Source organism: Oryctolagus cuniculus, chromosome 7, assembly GCF_964237555.1.
Source record: "Oryctolagus cuniculus chromosome 7, mOryCun1.1, whole genome shotgun sequence".
Lineage (NCBI taxonomy): Eukaryota > Metazoa > Chordata > Mammalia > Lagomorpha > Leporidae > Oryctolagus > Oryctolagus cuniculus.
Window position 1 is genome coordinate 138,845,083 of NC_091438.1, and position 19,813 is coordinate 138,864,895.

The 19,813-nt window shown below is 47.9% G+C and overlaps 1 protein-coding gene across 10 annotated transcripts in view; it reads left to right on the top strand.

Annotated features, from left to right (window-relative positions):
- Window positions 1-19,813, top strand: part of CSMD2 (CUB and Sushi multiple domains 2) — a 618,865-nt gene that overhangs the window by 376,656 nt on the left and 222,396 nt on the right. For all 10 annotated transcript variants that reach the window (XM_051832045.2, XM_051832046.2, XM_051832047.2 and 7 more), the window contains one exon: window positions 15,694-16,020. In XM_051832045.2, coding sequence (XP_051688005.2) covers window positions 15,694-16,020 — 327 coding nt within the window. The remainder of the gene's footprint in view (window positions 1-15,693; window positions 16,021-19,813) is intronic.

Here is a 19,813-nt window from a genome sequence, read left to right on the forward strand (position 1 = left end):
TCTTGGAGGAGACACTGCTCCCCTTGTCTGTGGCTTGGCTTTCTAGGAGGGCCTTGTGTCACCCTCTCAGGTTTATTGGTTCTTCGTCCAGCCCTTATGGGGGACAGGGCTGCTGGCCCTAGGCTCTCTGGTTAAGTCACCTCTTGTTCTGGGATCCAGATAAGGCTCCCCCCGGTCTCAAGGTATCTCTGCCAGGAAAACTGTGAACGTTAAACTGCCCCTGATAAACCCAAATATACTGCCCTATGAGTGCAGTGAGCAGCCACTAAGTGTTCTTTTCTAGTGTTTAGTGGGTGATGGTTTGAGGCGTGGCTGGAGTGGAGCTGATTCTTGAACCCCTGAGTGAAGATGTGCTCATGCAGCTGCAGAAAGTGGAGCCCCCTGACTGGGTTCCGGGGCTCACAGGAGAGGCACAGGTCCTGAGGGCCTCAAAGGCCTGAGTTGCAGCCCTGGGAGCAGCTTCTGGGCCACTGAAGGCAGAGTCCATGTCCATGGCTGTTCTAGAATTCCACTGCTTAGGCTTAGGCTTAGCCTCTTGGGTTCCACCAGGCCCAGGTACCTTCTCCCCAGCTAACGCCTGTGTCTGGTTGAACACATCAGTGAAAGTGGCTGAAACTAACCCTAGCTAGGCATTCAAGTTGACCAGGAGCTTCTCCTGTGGCAAGCCCAGAACCTTCCAAGTATCACTCAGAGGTCCTGTGGGTACCAGCAGCCATGGGAGTTCACAGGAGTGAGAGGGACTTTAGAGGGAAGTGGGCAGCCTGAGTCATCAGGGCAACCATCCTTTTTTTTAATTTATTCATTTGTTTAAAGGCAGAGTTGCTGGAGAGAGGGGGGAGAAGGGGGAGGAGGGAGAGAGAGAAAGAGAGAGAGGGAGAGAGATTGAGAGAAAGAAACCATCTGCTGGTTCACTCCCCAAATGACCACAGTTGCTGGGGCTGGGCCAGGTTGAAGCCAGGAGTCAGAAATTCCATCCAGGTCTCCCACATGAGTTCAGGGCCCCAAGTTCTTGGGCCATCTTCCCCTGCTTTCCCAGGTGCATTAGCAGGGAGCTGGATCAGAAGTGGAGCATCCGGGACTCGAACTGGCACCCATATGGGATGCTGCCACTGCAAATGACAGCTTAACTCTCTGTGCCACAGCACTGGCCCCAAGGTGACCATCCTTGACCCCATATGTCCCAGGCCATCCAGTTCCCACAAGAGTACGCAGGACTGGCAGAATAGCCAACCCTCAAGTGTGCAGCTGTTCAGCACGGGTGCCCCCTTGCAGCTGACAGTGTCCCTCCCTTGGTAAGTTGGTCTTTCCAGTGAAGGTGGCACTGCAAGTCTCTGTGGGCAGCCGAGCAGCCAGTCATCCCTGCAGGAGAGGAATTTAGAGTCTTCTAGGTGTGGAGCTGCCTTGAGGAGAGGGACTGAGACCCAAAGAGCAAATCTTTTGACCTAGAGTCTTGCTTGGTAGAGGCTGTGCCAGGTGAGGAATGAGAGATGCCTCTCTGGCTCCCCCAGCCGTCTGGCTGATACTGGGCCATATGCAGAGCAGAAGCCAGTGAGGTGAAGTCACTGCCCGAACCTGAAAGTGTCCAAGAGTAAGTGCAAAGTGACCTGTGAACACCGAGGCTTTACAAGGGTTCAGTTTTTATCTGTTTTCAGGGTAAAAGCTGAGTCCTCAAAAGTGTGGGCTCAGCTGCTTCCCAGGAGGGCAGGTCAAGCGGTCTTCTTCATGCTTTGTCCTGCTAAGGGCTCCAACCCTGTCCTGTGAGCTGGGGATGTGGAGCCTCCACTGAGGAATCCATTAACATGCCAGTCAGGAGCCTGGCCTTGGCAGGGACCTCTGAGAATCTGAGGCTTGGGGTGAGCCCTATGAATGGCTTGGGGGCTGCATCATCCCAGAGATGTGGCAGGAATCAGTCATGGCTGCAGGATAAGTCTGGGCAGAGGGTACGGTCCCCAGAAGTTGTGTTGATAAGCAGCCAGGTGGTTTATGCCAGGAGCCCAGCCAACTTCTGAGGGTTGTGGGGCGCAGAGTCTAACCATGTGGGTAAACCAAACAGCACCAGGGAGCTTTAGTTCAAGACCCCAGTTCCAAAGTGGGCTGGGTTGTGAATGAAGACCTTGAAACAGAAGCAAGGTAAAGGCTGCTTCTGTGGGAGGGAACTAGAAAGGCCATGGCTGGGGTGACCATATATCCCCTTGGCGGGGGACCATCTGGTTTATACCTTCTGTTCTAGGTAACTATTAATAATGCCACCTTCCATTCTCAAAAGTGTCCCAGCTTGAGCAATATATTATGTGACCACTCTGACCACTACCCAGTAGACTTCATGCCAAGAAAGGAATCGGGTCTCAGCTGAGTGAGTTGGATGCTGAGGGAGATCCCTGACCACCTGGTCTACAAGGACAAGTCTGGTGAATCCCTGCTTGCCTCTCTCCCCTCATCCCATACCACTGTACCCACCTCAAAACCCTTTCCTACCTCAGTGCCTTTGCATTTACAGTCCGCCATGTTGGAATGTTCCCCACAAAGCTGGCCCCTTCTTATCATCCCTTGACCATCACCTGCCCAAAGAAGCCTTCTCTCTGCAGAAGAGTACTCCTTCACTTTTTATTTTCTTCATACCCCATTTTATGAGTGTATTCATCAACTTCTGCATGGCATCAGCAGCCCCCAAAATCTCAATGGATTGCAACCATGCATGTTTATTTCTCATATTCCATGAGGGCTGGAAGTCCACTATGGCCCCACAGGGCTAAGCTGAGCTCCAGGGGGCATCTCATTCTGGAACCATAGATAAGGGACCAGTTTGTCCCTAGGGCACGCTGTTCTCCTGGCAGAAGGAACGTGGACCAGGAGATAGAGCCAAACCCCCAAGTGCATTTAAAGCCTCTGCTTGCAAATGCCTGTGGTAGGTCCACTCTCACTCCAGGGGCCCACACCAATCCCAAGACCAAGCCCCAAGTCAGTGAAAGTAGCGAAGAGGGCTCTACCAGAAGGGATGCTTGGAAAAGACAAGGAAGGAACAAGTGATTGTGAGTGGATAATGCGACCACACGTAGTAAACGATGCTTATTTTAGTCTTTGATTGTCTGGCACCCTTGCTGGACTGTAAAATCCCTGAGGACAGAGCTGTGCATGTGGTGTTTGTTATTGTAGCTCCAGTGCTGATCACATAGTGAATTCTTAGTAAGTGTGGGTTTCCTATATTTGTGATAGTTCCTAGCAGTGTTAGTGTAGATGTAATTATAAATAGACAAAGCCAACAAGCTAGGGTGGGAGAGAATTTGGTTTGGAAAATGCTTGGCTACCCCAGGCCTGTTAGCAGGGGAATATTATTCCATGGCCATCACCCTGATGGGCACTGGGTGGACTGAGGCTGCTATTCTTGACAGTGGCTCAGAAGGAAAAGTGGAGGCGGGGAGTGACCCATAGCACTCACTAGAAATGATGCTTAATCAGGTCTTGCAGGTGGACCAGGAAGGAAGACATTCTAGAAAAAGAAAATAGCCCAGACAGAAGGGTAGACAAGAGGTTGGCCTTGCACATTCGTAGAGCTGCAAGGGATCTAAGCCGGCTGAGATGTAGGGCGCAGCAGGGCAGGAGTGGGAAAATAACGATAAAAGCACTTGGCAAAGGCCTCAGGTCGTCGAGAGTCTTTTGTGCCCCTTTGATCGGTCTAGACTGTATCCTGTGTACAGTGGGGAGTCTGAAAAAGAGTTCCAAGCAAAAATATTAACAGCGCAGGAATTTGTGATTCACAAAACTGACCCTGGTGCCAACGTGGAGGGTAGAAGAACAGAGGTCTAGACTCTGGCAGTAGGAGAAGGGCCTCCACTCAATAGGCTGTGATGAGGATTTGACAGCTACAAGAGATGCTGAAGAGATAGAATCAACAGGAGTTAGTTACTAATGGGATGTGGGATTCAGGGAGAAGGAGTTGATATGTTTTGCTTAGGCAATGGGGTGTTGTCATTCATGGAGATAAGGAATGAAGGGGGCTTAGGCAAACAGATTTAGAGTTCAATTCTGGACATGCGTTGGAGGTGCTGGGGAATCTGCAGTGGAGATGTGCATCAGACAGGTTGGTATCGGTTCTGGCATGTGGCAGGCGGGAGGCATGGTGGTGATAAGAAGGGGGCCAAGGGAAGGCCCTCATCTGGGTGATGGATCAATTGCTGACACCGGACAAGCTCCTCTGTCCTGCAGTCTAGGAGAACCACATTTGGGGAAGAAGGCCAAGAGTTTAGTTGTATGTATATTTAGTTTAATGCATGTAATAAAATCCAAACTCCTCCCTGATAAAAACACTTTGCCTTCCTATCCATCTCCTTCCGTGTTCCTCGCTTCATCAGTCGCAGTGTTTCTGCCCCCTGCCCCCCGCCTCACATGCATCACAATCATTTCCACCTCAGGGCCTTTGCACTTGCAATTCTTTCTCCCCTTAGGATGACTGGCTGCTGCTCATCAGACCACAGGGCAGAGGCACCTGCTCACACAGCTCATCACTGACCCCCTGAGCGAAAGTTGCCTGCCCCTCCTCTCCGCACTCTTTTCTCTCTTGCCCAGTCTTTTCCTTCTCACTTATTAGAAGGTGAACCTCACGGGGGCTGAGGACTTGCTTATCCATCTTCCTGACTACTAATCCCACACGCCTGGAGCAGTGCCGGGCACACAGAAGGTGCTCCATCCCTCCATCAATACTCAAGCTAGGAGGAGACATGCCAGAGCTCTAGAGTCCTGTGTGCAGTGGGTGCCCTACACAGAACGAATACAGTGAGAACTTGACCCTGAGATACACCCTTTCATATCCATCACGCAGAAGGGGAGAGCTGTCAAGTGACTGTGCTTGTGCGTCTGAAACAAAAGCTCAGGGCTGGGGTGGGTGTCCTGGAAGACAGAAGAACGTGTTTCAGGAAGGAGGGAGGCGTCAGCTCTGTTGAATGCCCTGCTCATTTGTCTCCGGACACCAGTGCCCAAATTCTGTCTGCCCAAGAGTTGGGGATTGGACAGAAAAAAAGCAAACAAAGGCTCGAGCACAGTGCATGGCTTGGGGTCAGATTTTATCAAATGTGCATTGAAGAGATCATACTAGGAGCTTAAAAAGTACAAATCCTGTTGTCCCCTAACCTTGATGCTCATTTTGGAATGCACCTGCATCTCTGGAAGACGCCCTCAGTATTCCAGAGAGAACGGAGACTAGAGTTAATCCTGTTTGTGCTAAGGATGAGCCCCACCAGGTGACCAGTTCCACCCCTGATGCCTGTGACCTTGAGAGCCTGGTGGAGCTTCTGCAGGACCGAGGAACTGAAATGCTAACTTCTACCAAGACCCAGTGCCAAAAGTGACACTCAAGTAACTGAGCTACAAGTTAACATGCACGGACCTTCAGAGCAGAAAGAGCTGTGAGGATGGCTTTGTAAAGCCTCTGCCTGCAGCTCAGCTGTGGCTGTCATCCACAGAGCTACCTGTTTACTGCTCCAGTCTCAGGAAAGCCTGCAGAGGCTGGAAACCACCCCAAGTAGTCTCCACCCCAGTAGTCATCCACAGCCTCTCCTCTTGACCTTGACCTGGAGAATGACCTTGCCCCCTCACTTCACAGGCAACACCCTCACCTCCAAGCACTGAGGACGGCAGGCCTGCAGATCCATATCCAGCCTCACCCTTCACCTGTCCTCTCTGCTTTTGTAAGAGATGCTCAGTTCTTTCTCCCATCAAAAGCTAATCCCCCTGCGGATCATACAGCAAGAAGCAGACTTAACATATCCCCATTCAGGCTTGAAATCAGGGACCTTGGAACACGGTTAAGATCACGGTGAGACGTGCATGTTTACGTTGCAGCTCAGCACACACTTGCAGAGAATTGAAATACACCTTTCGCAAACAATACGTAACTTTAGCAGCAGTCACAGACTCAGCTGTGTTCCATTTGTTTTCTGTGCGCTTTGTTTTTAAAGATTTATTTTATTTGAACAGTGGAGCTACAGAGAGAGAGGGAAAGAGATCTTCCATCCGCTGGTTCACGCCCCAGATGGCCACAACAGCCAGGGCTGAGCCAGGCCAATGCCAGGAGCCAGGAGTTTCATCTGGGTCTCCCACATGGGTGCAGGGGCCCAAGGAGTTGGGCCATCCTCTGCTGCTTAGCCACGTACATTAGAAGGACGCTGAATGAGAAGTGGAGCAGCCGGGACGCTAACTGGCATGCACATGGGCTGCCGGCACTGCAGGCGGCGGCCTGACCCATTACACCAAGACTCTGGCCCCTGTTTTGTTTTTTAGTATCTGGCTCAGTACCAGCCGTATCCATTGGTCATCAGTGGGCTGCAGTCCACTGAGTCATTCATTTTGCTGTCAGTTTCCCTTGCTTGTCGCTTGCTCAGGACCTCTGCTCATGGGATTCATCTTCCTCCTCTTGCCAGCTCCTTCCCAGCAGCATTTACATCTTCTCAGTTCCCTTATAAAAACTGAAACACCTCTCTTCACACCTGCTTCTCCTTGCAGATTCTTGGGCACCCCCCTCCCCCCACTTCTCATCCAGACGTCTTAGACAGGTGCCTGTCCTGGCCATGTCCATCCCCACCTCTCAGTTACCTGTTGCCTGCTCCACTCTGATTTCCAAGTCTTCCACACCTCCGCAGGTGCTGTCACCGAGGTCATCCGTGAGCCTCTTGGGGCTGACACCCAGTAGAGGCTTTTCCAGCCCAGATGACGCATGAAGCGCAGCAGCCTTCCTCCCCTGGGGACTCCTTCCCGCACCTGTGTGGCACCTGCTCCGCCTTCCACACCTGCTTCCCAACTGCTCTCTGGCTGCCCTGCCAGCCTCTCTCTTTTTTCTCAGAAAGTTTCATGTTAATTTTTTTTCTTTACCAATTCAAAAGCTCAGTTGTTTTAAGGCTTTGTTTTCTAATAATGGTGGACTTCTTAAAAAAAAAAAAAAACCTCTTATATTTATTTTATTTGAAAAACAGAGACACAGAGAGAGGGAGATGTTCCATCCAAATGCCCACAATGCCAGAGTTAGGCCCAACCAAAGCCAGGAGCCTGGAACTCAATCCAGGTCTCCCGTGTGAGTGGCAGAGACCCAGCTACTTGAGCCATCACTGGCTGCCTCCACGGGGACACGAGAGAAGGAGGCCAAAGTCAGTAGCAGAGCTAGAACTTGAATCCAGGCACTGACATGGCGAGCGGGCATCCCAAGCCGTGTCTTTTTTTTTTTGACAGGCAGAGTAGACAGTGAGAGAGAGAGACAGAGAGAAAGGTCTTCCTTTGCCGTTGGTTCACCCTCCAATGGCCGCCGCAGCCGGTGTGCTGCGGCTGGCGCACCGCGCTGATCCGATGGCAGGAGCCAGGTACTTCTCCTGGTCTCCCATGGGGTGCAGGGCCCAAGCACTTGGGCCATCCTCCACTGCACTCCCGGGCCACAGCAGAGAGCTGGCCTGGAAGAGGGGAAACCGGGACAGAATCCAGCGCCCCGGCTGGGACTAGAACCTGGTGTGCTGGTGCCACAAGGCAGAGGATTAGCCTAGTGAGCCGCGGCGCCAGCCCCAAGCCATGTCTTAACTACTGCATCTGACTCCTGCCCCGGTGGTGTACATTTTTTCCATATCAATCAACTTTTTTTTTTTTTTTTTTTTTTTTTTGACAGGCAGAGTGGACAGTGAGAGAGAGAGACAGAGAGAAAGGTCTTCCTTTGCCGTTGGTTCACCCTCCAATGGCCGCCGCGGCCGGCGCACCGCGCTGATCCGATGGCAGGAGCCAGGAGCCAGGTGCTTTTCCTGGTCTCCCATGGGGTGCAGGGCCCAAGCACCTGGGCCATCCTCCACTGCACTCCCTGGCCACAGCAGAGGGCTGGCCTGGAAGAGGGGCAACCGGGACAGAATCCGGCGCCCCGACCGGGACTAGAACCCGGTGTGCCGGCGCCGCTAGGCGGAGGATTAGCCTAGTGAGCCGCGGCGCCGGCCTCCATATCAATCAACTTTATTCCTTTGCTTGTTACCTCTTAATTTCCTCGGCCAGTGTTTCCATTTTGAGTGCTTATACTGAATAACTTGTACTGAATGACAATTCTACGTATGTTAAGTATAGTGAAAACTTAACTCTAGGAACTTGGAAATTTTTTTCTCCATTTGTTCCTCACTGTTTAGTTTTTATTTATGGTGACATTTAAAATCCTGAAGTTTTCTATTGCTTTGGTTTAAAATATCATTTTCCTTATGATTTCTAAGGTAGATATCCCTTCTACACCTCTGGGATTATACAGATATTCCGTACATTTTTCTTCTTGTACTTTTGTGGTGCATGGAGTGGAGTGTAGATCTAATTTTTTCAATGACTCATTATTCACTGGGGCTAGCATTATGTCTTGATGAATTAGCTCTTTCCATACTAATTTGAAAAAAAAAAACCCTTTATCATATACTGCATTGGTTGTTATCTTCCTACATCTGTTCTTGACTTTCTTTTTCAGTTTCATTGATGTCTCATTTGAAGCTAATACAGTATACATTATTATGTTTTGATATTTGATATCTAAATTAGCAAGTCCTTCCTCCACTGAGGGGAAGTAGGTGTTGGAACCAGCCTGACTGGGGGCCAGCATTATGGTGTAGTGGGTAAAGTTCCTGCCTGCTATGCTGGCATCCGGTATGGGCACCAGGTTCCTGTTCCAGCTGCTCCACTTCCGAACCAGCTCCCTGCTAATGTGCCTGGGAAAGCAGTGGAAGATGGCTCAAATGCTTAGCCCCTGCAGCCATGCGGGAGACCTGGATAAAACTCGTGTATCCAGGGCCGGCACTGTGGTTCACTTGGTTAATCCTCTGCTGGCGGCACTGGCATCCCATATGGGCACTGGGTTCTAGACCCGATTGCTCCTCTTCCAGATCAGCTCTCTGTTGTGGCCCAGGGAGGCAGTGGAGGATGCCCCAAGTGCTTGGGCCCTGCAGGAAGACCAGAAGGAAGCACCTGGCTACTGGCTTCAGATTGTAGCAGCCATTTGTGGGGTGAACCAATGGAAGGAAGACCTTTCTCTCTGTCTCTGTCTCTCTCTCTCTCCCTATCTGTAAAAAAAAAAAAAAAACAAACTCATGGATCCTGACCTTGGTCTAGCCCAGCCCTGGCTGTTGCAGCTACTTCTGAGAACTTAGGAAGTGAACCAGCAGATGGAAGATCTCTTTCTCTCTGTAACTCTGCTTTCAAATAAATAAATAAATCTTAAAAAAAAAAAAAAAAAAAAAAAAAAAAACAGCCTGCCTGGGTCCATTTTCTCAGCCCCATCACTTACAGGCTCTATGGCCACAGGCCAGCTACTGGAGCCCACATCAGAGGGTCGCTCTGAGGACTGATGAGTTAAGTCACATGGCCCTCTTGGAGAGCCAACTAGCACTTCGTATATGCTCATCTATCACATGAAAGAGCTGGGCTGTTTTCAACAGCTGCATCTTAAAAGCTGTTTTAGGCTCCAGAACAAAATTGGCATAGATCTTGCCTGGAATTGTGTTAAAATTATACAGTGATTTGAGAATAATTGTGATCTCCTCAATATGAACTCTTTTCATCCAACAATGTAGTTTATTTCTCCACTTTAAATTTTACTTTTTTTTTCTGCCTCCAAAGTTTTGTTGTTTTTGTTAAAGAGGCCTTGTTTGGTTATTATCTCAGACCTGGCTTTGGCTTGCTAGCACTTTGTGTATAAGACTGCTGTGTGTAGTGTAGGTGTGTCTTGTGCGGGCAGGTAGATATGAGAATGTGCGTCGTATATACTGTCATTATAGGAGTGCTTGCATCATGACTAATTTAAATTGCTTGGCTGTCACAAGTTTGCTTAAGATTTTAAAGCACGGGTCATGAAACCACTTATCCCCTAAGTATTTTCCATTTTCCTCTGGTTTTCCCTTTCACATTAAGTTTAGGTAATTCACATTTGCCTGGGATATTCTCCATTTGGTTAGGATTCCAATTTTATTAGTATGCTATATTTGCTATGGTTTTGTAATTGGATTATCAACTTTATTATAACTTCTCATTTCTATGGCTATCTCTCTCTCTTTTTTTTTTTTTTTTTAAGATTTTTTTATTTACTTGAGAGGCAAAGTTACAGACAGAGAGGGAGAGACAGAGAGAAAGGTCTTCCACCCACTCCCTAAATGGCCACAATGGCTGGAGCAGGTCTTATCCAAAGCAGCCAGGAGCTTCTTCCAGATCTCCCACGTGGGTACAGGGGTCCAAACACTTGGGCCATCTTCTGCTGCTTTTCCAGGCCATCAGCAGGGAGCTGGATCAGAAGTCAAGCAGCTGGGACTTGAATCAGTGCCCGTATGGGCTGCCAGTGCCACAGATGCTTAATCTACTGTGCCATTGCGCTGGCACCCTGTCTTTATTTTTTGAGTACACCACTCAGCACTTTCTCTTTTATTGGTCTCTTCAGAAGCCAGTTGTTTTTTCTACTTTGATCTTTCCTAAAGTTATTTTCCCTTAGCTTCCTGATCCAGTTTAGTCTTTCTCTTTGTCACTTTTTGAGTTTTAGCACTCATTGCACTTATTTTTTTCTTTAATTATTTAACAATGAATAAGGCTATGAATTTTCTCCTTGCTGCAGCCTTGGCTTACCATCCTTATAAACAGTCTACATTGACAGCAGTTGTTTCCTCTTTGAAATCAAGAACTAATTTTAGGAGAGGGTTTTATGAATTTTCAATGAGTATAAATTGTTCTCTATTCTCTTGTTACTGAATTCTAATTATTTGTACTGTGAACAGAAAATGTGAACCACTAGTTTTTGCTTTGTGGCAGAATTTATGGAGATTTCTGTGTAGCCTACTGTGAGGTCAATTTTTATGATATTCTGCGGCCACTTGTTAAGAAGTTTGTGGTTCTTGTTGAAAGGCTACAAAATTTCATCTAACACATACACTCTCAAAATATTTTTCCAATCTTATGTCTTTAATTACTTTTTAACTCCAGTTTAATATATTTTGTCTGTTTTAGTGCCTTGGTATAACGTAGCAAAACTGTCATATATTCATTTTGAAATGTTCCCATCATTCATGTTTTAAGTATCATCTTTTGGATTTTGTTTCAGGTCTTTGTCAGAATTAATGAATACTCTCAAGCAATCGAGTTATCATTTTGAAAGCACTGAAGCTAACAGTGACAACACCTGAAGAAAAACATAGTAAAAGAGGGTTTTTCAACAAACCCCTATTATTTTCTACTCAAGATCATATTAAATAATAATCTGGTATTATGCACAGCAATTATGCATCCAGCTGGTAATGAGCTTTCAGAAGTCTGAGCCTGAGTTGTGCGCGAGCTCTCTGACTCAGCACTTTCCCCAAGGTCAAGATCCACGAGCACAGCCTGTAACTATTTCTGGAAGGGGAAGGCACCTGTTCTCCCTCTTCAAGCCTGGATGATGGATGGTGATGAGATCCAGTTCCAGCTCTCTTTGTGCTCCTCACTTGCGACATCGAGAAACAGCTCTTCCTATTCCCTGTTAGACACACTGCAGTGTGACATGCATACGCAATCTTCCTGGGACAGAAAGCTTTGTCCTTTGGAGGACAAAGCATGACTTCCTTTACCTGCCCCTGTTGTAACGGGTCTGAGCTATGTCTTGAGATAGAAGCCAGCTTTGCAGAGCTCCTGTCTTGTTCTAGTAGTGTCCATTTGTCAGCCCATCTTGCATCCAGATGCGAGAGGATATATCTCTGGGCAGCTGTCCAGAAGACTAGGATCATCCAAGAGTCTACTGTTAATGTTAAAACACTTTTTTAATGTCACTCACCTTTGCTTCTGCCACTTATTCTCAAACCCTAACTACAGTTTAGGGTCACCTGGGGAGTTTTAAAATCTTTGAAGCCCTGGGTCCACTCCACCAGTTAACTAGGAACCATTGTAACCCTGGTATTGGTGTATTTTATGGTCTTCCAGTGTGGAGCCTGAGCTGTGCTGGTCCATTCCTTCCTTTTGACTTTTCAGAGCGACTTTGCTTGAACTCCGTGTGTTGTCTCATAGAGAGGGCTGTGTTTTAGATTAACCTGTGTGCACTGGTTCTCACGATGACATTCTGTCTTTTTTCTTTCAGCACTTTACAGTTCCCCTCTTTATGCCTCTTTGATTTTTTCCCTTTGAATTCAATTTTCTCCCTAAATTGACTGCTTTACTTTTTTCCCTTTGGTAATTTTGAAGATAAGCTATTTCATATTCTATTACTAATTACACTTAACATCTTTAAAAACATGCACTAACCTATATTTCTCTAATTAACCACAGAAACTATAAAACAGAATTTCTTGCAAGATGAGGAAATTAGCATATCTCCTTGCTCCAACTTTACTCTTTATATCAGCATAATCTAGAATATTTTACCCTGGGGTTTGGATGGGAGTGATATCTTACATGTTCTCTTCCAAAGAATATTTGTTATACTTGCATTTAATTTCCTAACTCTGTTTATAGTAATTATTTAGATTAATTGCTATATTTATTTATTTACTCATTGCAAATCTTTGTTTTTTTATAAACCACAACTTTCCCGTACTTTAATTCTTCATTTTGGTTTATCTCTTGGCTGGAAAGAAAAATCTTCAAGTAGTGTTTTATGAACATTGTCTGAATATTATTTTCAGGTCTTTGCTATTTGCGAGCAATTTTCTGTTGTCTCTTTGGTTTAACAACTTGACTGGGGGACACTCTTGTCTACTGCAAATTGTTTAAGGGCACATCTCTGCTGTGTCTAAGACACATGTGTTAAGGGTCCCACAACAATATTTTTCCCTCATTTACAGAATGGATGCACATTGGCACCTATGTTTATAGACTTGGGTGAGTTCCATTGGTTGAGGCTTGATGTGGGATGGGTTGTGAGACCCACTTGTTCATGGCATCATATTTTCAAGTAATATCAATTCTTAAACATTCATTGCTTCAGTGACCAGATATTGATTGAGTGCCTACAGTGTGCCAGGCATCATGGGAGCTGTTAGGGATTCAACAGAATCAAGCACACAAGACTGAAATACCTGTGTGTGTGTGTGTCAGGGAGAGGGAAGGCCAGGCCATGATCAAGTAAGCAGGTGAACAAGATTATGATGGGAAATGATAAGCGAGCCACCCTGTCTAGCTGCTCCAATTCCCAAACGTGCTCCCTGTAAGGGGCAGTATGATGGGGTCGGGGATGGGAACTCAGGTGTTGTTGACTCACTTCTCTCTGCTGCAGATGCATTTGTCCATGGTTGCCGTGCCCCGATCGTCTTCCCTCTGAAAGCACAGGGCCTTTCCTGTCTTTGTGCTGCCTTGGTCTTGTTTGGCAGGCCACATGACTTGCCCCCTTCTGTCTTCAAGGTCGTTGGCTTGGGGTTATCATTTGTATTATGCTCTCATCTGAACTACCACAGAATGAATATGTGGTGGGCCTCCCAGTTCAATACTGAGAGAAGGCTTGGGATTGACAGGCGGGTCTCCCAACAGACTGGAGGAACGCCCTCAGGGGCATTGGGCAGCACTGTTGATAGTGGTGGACGCTGTAGAGGAGGTGGCTAAGAGCTTACTCCCTGGTATCAGCTTGCATGCACTGAATCCAATGCTCCCATTTTTCTGCCCATGTGACTTTGGCAAGTAACTTAGCTTCTCTGTGCTTCAGCTTTAAGTGGGGTTAATAACAGAACCTACGTTGCAGTGTTATGATGACAGTCAAATTGAGTAATTGATGAAAGTACTTAGAATGATGCCTACACTTCCTAAATCTTCAATAATATGTAATGATCATTGCTATTAACTGTATCTTGCATTGCCTAAAAGCTTTGTCATCGTCTTCTCTCCCCTTTGTTCAAATTCCTGCCATACTTAACAATTACAGGGATGAGCCTGAGTGTGGCTTAGGGCCCAAGCTTACTTTGCTGGGTTTAATGGGAGGACTTTCAGGCTCAAATTGGAAAGGAAACACCTTGTGCAGAAAACAGAAGATGGGTGGGGTGGCGAGAATCAGCACAAAGCTCACCATGAGCCATAACCAAGGCCTTTGTTTTCTGCGTGCTTTTCTTTGACAAATATGATTTTATTATTTTCCATCTGAGCTTCATTATAGTAAGTCAAATATACTCACTGAAGTACCAATATTATTAATACCAAACACCAAGTGGAATATTACAAAGGGATTTAAATGTTTATTATTAATTTATTTTCAGACTTCTTCATGCTTTTGTATTTTTTTAATATTTAGAATGAACCTATAGTGTTTTTTGCAATCACCCAGATACCTACTACCCTAAAGCAGTTTTTGTTTGGGGGCTCATGTGTAGTATTTGTCCATATATAAACAAGCATTTAATAGCTATAATCAAAAGTACACATATAATTTTATGATCCACTGTTTTACTTAAAATGATGTTTAACACTCTTTCGACGGGGTCATATTTATCACTTTAATGACTGCGTTCGAACTGCATCACATTAAAAGCTATAATTTAGCTCACATTATTGGGCTGACATAGAGGTTGCTCGCATTTCTTTTCTGTAATAAAATCATGTCACTATGAACATCTTTGTCCATGTGGCACTTTTTCTTTTGAATTAATTCCCAGAGATTGCTGAATCCTACTACTCACAGAGTCCAGTGACTCTTCATGAGAGTTCGTAGACTCCCTTCCTTTACTCCATCTGCAACTCGCACTCAAGGCATGCGTGTGTGAGTTTCCACGAAGACTTGACGATACTGGGTTTTAGCTTTCTGTCTTCATTTTTTCCCTAGGGAAATGAATGATCCTTTCTTATTCATTCTGTTTTCTCTCTTATGGATCCTCTGAGGATATGCTTGGCTTGCCTTGGTGATGATCTTATGTAATTTTAAGAGTTTTAATTCAGTATTTCCCCAGTGTCATAATTGTTGCCATCTTTTTCATTCTATTATTTTCTTTCGTAATGTTGCTTAGTGTGTGTTCGTTTTCCCATTTAGAGCGCTTTCCTTGCCTCATCCTTGTTCCAGGGATATTCTGTTAATTGGCATGAAAAGGGTTTAAAACAAGGCCTTTTCAGAGGAGTGGGCCATTAGGGTCAAGTGGGGGAGAGGTAACAGGAAGTAGGCAAGGCACCATCACCTCCCTGTCCCCATTCTTCCACGGCTTGGATCTCTGAACAAGGTTGCTCACCTGGCACCTTCTGAGATGAGTGCTGTCACTTGGGGTTTTCAGAGTTCCCAAGGCTAACCTTTCATTTCCCAGTCAAAAACATTAGAAGGAGAGAAATGAATTTGGACTATTCTGCCCTTGTTACCACCTGGTGGGGGGTCCACCCTCTGTGTCACTGAGCAATGTCCTTTCCAACTACTGCCAACCAAACTGAGAGGGATCCGGGCCTGGCGGTCTACACTTGAGCTTGAGGGACAGGTTTTCCCAGACACACAGGACCAGAAGCATGCAGACCCCAGCTGGGGTGAGCTTGCTGAAAGGGGGAGAGGGGCCAAGAGACAGCCGACTCCGCCATGCCTACCCTTTGCCAAAGGGATCCTTCCAGTGCTGTGGCCAGCATGGAACCCAGCATGGCTCCAGCCTAAAGCCCAGAGCCCAGCCAGTCCAGCCCAACCCTGGTGCCACCCTTCCTCTCCGATACTCTTTAGAGTAAGCAAATGCTGCCTGTGCCAGTCCTCGGTGGCCCTGGGCACAGCGTTGGGGACACCTGCTGACCTCCACTGCTCTTCTCTTGCAGTTTCCTGCTTCTTCAACTTCACCAGCCCCTCTGGGATCGTGCTGTCTCCCAACTACCCGGACGACTATGGCAACCACCTCCACTGTGTCTGGCTCATCCTGGCCAGGCCCGAGAGCCGCATCCACCTGGCCTTCAACGACATCGACGTGGAACCTCAGTTTGACTTCCTGGTCATCAAGGATGGTGCCACCGCCGAGGCCCCAGTGTTGGGCACCTTCTCAGGAAACCAGCTCCCCTCCTCCATCACCAGCAGTGGCCACGTGGCCCGTCTCGAGTTCCAGACCGACCACTCCACGGGGAAGCGGGGTTTCAATATCACCTTTACCAGTGAGTTTTCCCCCTGAGCTCTGAGCAGGCTCCCATGGAAGTGGGTGGGCCAGTTCTGAGGGTGTTGCTGGGCTGCAGAGCCCAGGCATGGAGTTCTCAATAGGACCAGGAAAAGGCACACAGTCCTGGCTATGGGGCAGGGGCTTTCTTCTATGGAGTTACTCTAGCTGGAGTGTTCATTCCATGTGTGTGGTTTATAATGTAAAAGGAGCCTTTAGCCCTTTCCCCATATTCTTTCCCCTTGTCGAAGGCCCAGCTGCAACCAGCAAGGGCCCAAGCAAAATGAAACTTCTGCCATTTTCTCCTTAGCTTCCTGTCCCCTCCCTCATGTGCTCCAGCCCAAACCCCTGATGCCTCACTGTTGACCTCTGGTGGCTGCCCCAGCCCTGCTGACCTGTGGTAGTGCTCCCCCCATGCTGGGCTGCTCCCTCTTAGCTTTGCCCAGTTCCCCTTCCATACTCAGTTGGGAAACCGAGGCTTGGAGCAGAGTTTCTCCTTGGCTTCAAACCACTGCACACTCCTCTTGGTCACCTCCCATTTCAGTCCTGAGGCCTTCCCTAGAAGCAACTTGAAACTCAGCCATGAGTATTTTCATTTTTGTGTCCCATGGTTACTTTGGGGGTGGAATAGGGGTAGGAGCCTGGAGACTGGAAATAGCAAGCACCCAAAGATATTTAAAAAGTGAGTATCAGGTCTTAAGAAGCTGTACACCTGATGAATTTGACCAATGACAAATAGTCAAGAAAGGCTCAAGCTGGGTATACCTGATCCTTTTCTGAAGGCAGCTTACAAAATACAAGACCCAAGTCAAGCCCTTCCCCGAACACATATGTAGAGCTCACCCCTCTGGTGCTTTTGGACATAACTTGTCTCCCCAAGCCCCACACCCACCTTTGGCATAGCAGCCTTATCCCCCTGGGCCCAGTTGAGCTGTAGACATTAGGTATTACATGGTGGGCCATCTGGGACCCCCAGTTCCAAGGGATCATCCAGGAAAAGGACTTGATCCCTTCAACACCCATCTTCCAGACACCAGAGCTACTGGAAGCAACCAGCCTTCCCTGGGGGTGTCTCTTCCAGAGGATTTCCAGCCTCATCCTCTGTGGGCTGGAGGAAGTAGAGCCCAGTTCTGTCTTTCCTGACCTTTCAGTCTAACATGGACAGTTCTGGCTGTTAGCATGTCTGTGCTCATACGTGTTCTCCCCATGAGACCATGAAAGGATCATGAAAGTTCTAGGAAGGAGCAGGTAGAGACCCCCTGTTTTACCATCTGCTCTGCCCAGCTCAGGGCTTGCGCGTGGTGGAGATGAGTAAGTGCCTTTGAATTGGAGGATCCACAGGTGACTCTGTGCTTTCTCAGCGTGCAGAGAGTGAGAAGAACAGGGGTAGAGACACCCCAGAGAAGCTTCCCCAACGTGGTGAGGGCTGAGAACTCTGCAGGTTTGGAGTCGGTGTGGACCCCAAGGAGGGACTTGGGGCAGAAACAGATAACTGGCAGTCTCCCAGGAAAGTTGAATTCTAACAAGTCCAGTTTTCTAGGAAAGGAACGCATGCCAAGTCCGTGGGAGGAAACAGAAGGCAGCCCAGGCCCAGGCAGCACACTGACCTACGGGTTTCTCTCCAGGATTTCTCCACAATTGTCAACACGATAGGCATATAATCTGTAAATACTCGAAACATGGCACAGGTCAAAGCAGAAATGGTAACTGCCCCCCAAGACCCCCAGCCGGAAATGTTCCTACAGCACAACTACATGTCTTATGTGCTTCTCGGTGCATTCATACTATTGGACAGTGGGATGCATAGCTAGAAATATATTTTAGAATCTGGGCCCCATCCCAGGCCTGCTGAGTCAGTCTCTAAGGGGATGAGGGCCCAGAATCTACATTGTACAGACTTCCCAGATAATTTGGGTGCATTCCATAAAACACGAGTCCAAGGACAAGTGTTGAGAATGAAGGTAGTCTCCCCAGGGGGCATTCATCTCCTCCCTTGTGACTGGGGAGCTCATCTCCCAGCAGCTGTCCCCATAGCTGGTGAGCTCTGACTGCTTTCCCTCTGTTGACTTGAAACCTGTATCGAGGACCAGCGATTCCCTGGCTCTGCTGGAGCTCCTGGGAATAAATCTAATGCTCCTCCATGTGGAGAAGGTGGACAAAGATGAGGTGCTGTTTATGGAGCAGCTACTGCACGCAGGACTGCACTGAGCACTGTGGCATCATCACTGATAGCCTGGTGACAAAAACTCTGTCAGCCAAGATCTGTCCCTTTGTACACACCAGGAAAACGGGGCCTTGAAAAATAAAAAGAAGTGGGCCATATTTAAATCTTTGACATAGAGCTTTTGCTCTCAGACATTGGAAATGGTCTGTCCCCCTGCTTTGTGCACGTGTGCATACATGTTTGCATGCCTGTGTATGCATGGATGTGTGGTGTCTGTGTGTATGTATTCATACATATGTGCATGTGTGTATGTGGACATTCCTGGGTTTGCATGTGGGCTTACACATGCATGTGTGTGTGCATCCATGTATGTGTGCATGGATGTAAGCCTACATGTGTGTGTAATGCCTGGATTGTGTGTACACATATATGTGTTCCTGCCAAGATTGTATGTGAAGGCATGTGTGTGCATGTGTTGAATAAGTATGTGTATGTGTGTTTAGGGATGTGTGTTGGTATGTGTCTGCATGTGTGTTGCCTGAGTGTATGCATGCACTATATGTGGGCCTATATGCATACATGTATATGTATGTACATGGATGTGTGCATGGATATATGGTACATGTGTGCAGGGATGTGTGTATGTGCATACGTGTGTGTGTGTGTGTGTGTGTGTGTGTGACTGATAGGGTTTGGTATAGCAGATGCTTGGATTCTGGGTCCCAGGCACCAGTCTATGTCTCTAAATTTCAGGGCAACTCCATGGTTGTAGTTCCTAATGAAGAAAGCTTGAGAGACTGAAGTCTGGGCTGACCTAGCCTTTGCACTTCCGAAGGAGGGATGTAGGGACTCAGCCACGGCCCAGCGTGGGAGCACCGCAGCCTCTCTCTGTCGGCCCCTGCAGCTCCTCTGCAGTGGGAAAGGCAGCCACGTTTATAAGCAAGATCCAGCAGCCTCCAGCTCCTGTCTCAGAGCATGTGTGTGTGCACGTTTCCTTCCTAGTGGCACGTGCCCATGCCTCCATGGAGCCTGTCTCCCCCAGAAAGGGGGCATCCTTAAAAATGGCAGGAATGCCAACGGGGCCTGGTGCCAGGGACACCAGTGCAGGCACTGCGGCACTGCCGATGGAGGAAGGCTGGGGACGCGCCTGGTGTAGTTGGAGCAGGAGAGGGTGTCTTTCCATGCCGGGATGGGAAGGGGGAGGAGAACTCATACTTAATTGCAGCAAACTCTGGCCATTTTCATTTTCCTACCAACTTTCATTCTATTCCTGTCTCAGAAGCAGCCTGCTAGAGAAGTGTGATCTCCCGTCTGATGGCTCAGGAAACCGAGCCCCCACCAGATTACATAAGCTACCCAGAGCCGTGTAACTGACGGAGGAGAGGCAGAGCGGATGAAAGCCGCAGCGCTCTGCCTCTTTCCTGTCCCCACTCCCTGCGTTATCAGTTTGCCTACAGAGTGAGAGGCAGCCCTGACAAGAGGCAAGGAAATAAAGGCAATGGCTTCAGACAGGGTTAATTCCAGGGCTCCTGCTCTATGGTGCTTAGTACCTGTTAGTGTCACAAGATTCCTAGCCCAGCTCCCCTGCAGCGGGGACGATCCCGTGACTGTCGGAAGTTAGGGAAGCATG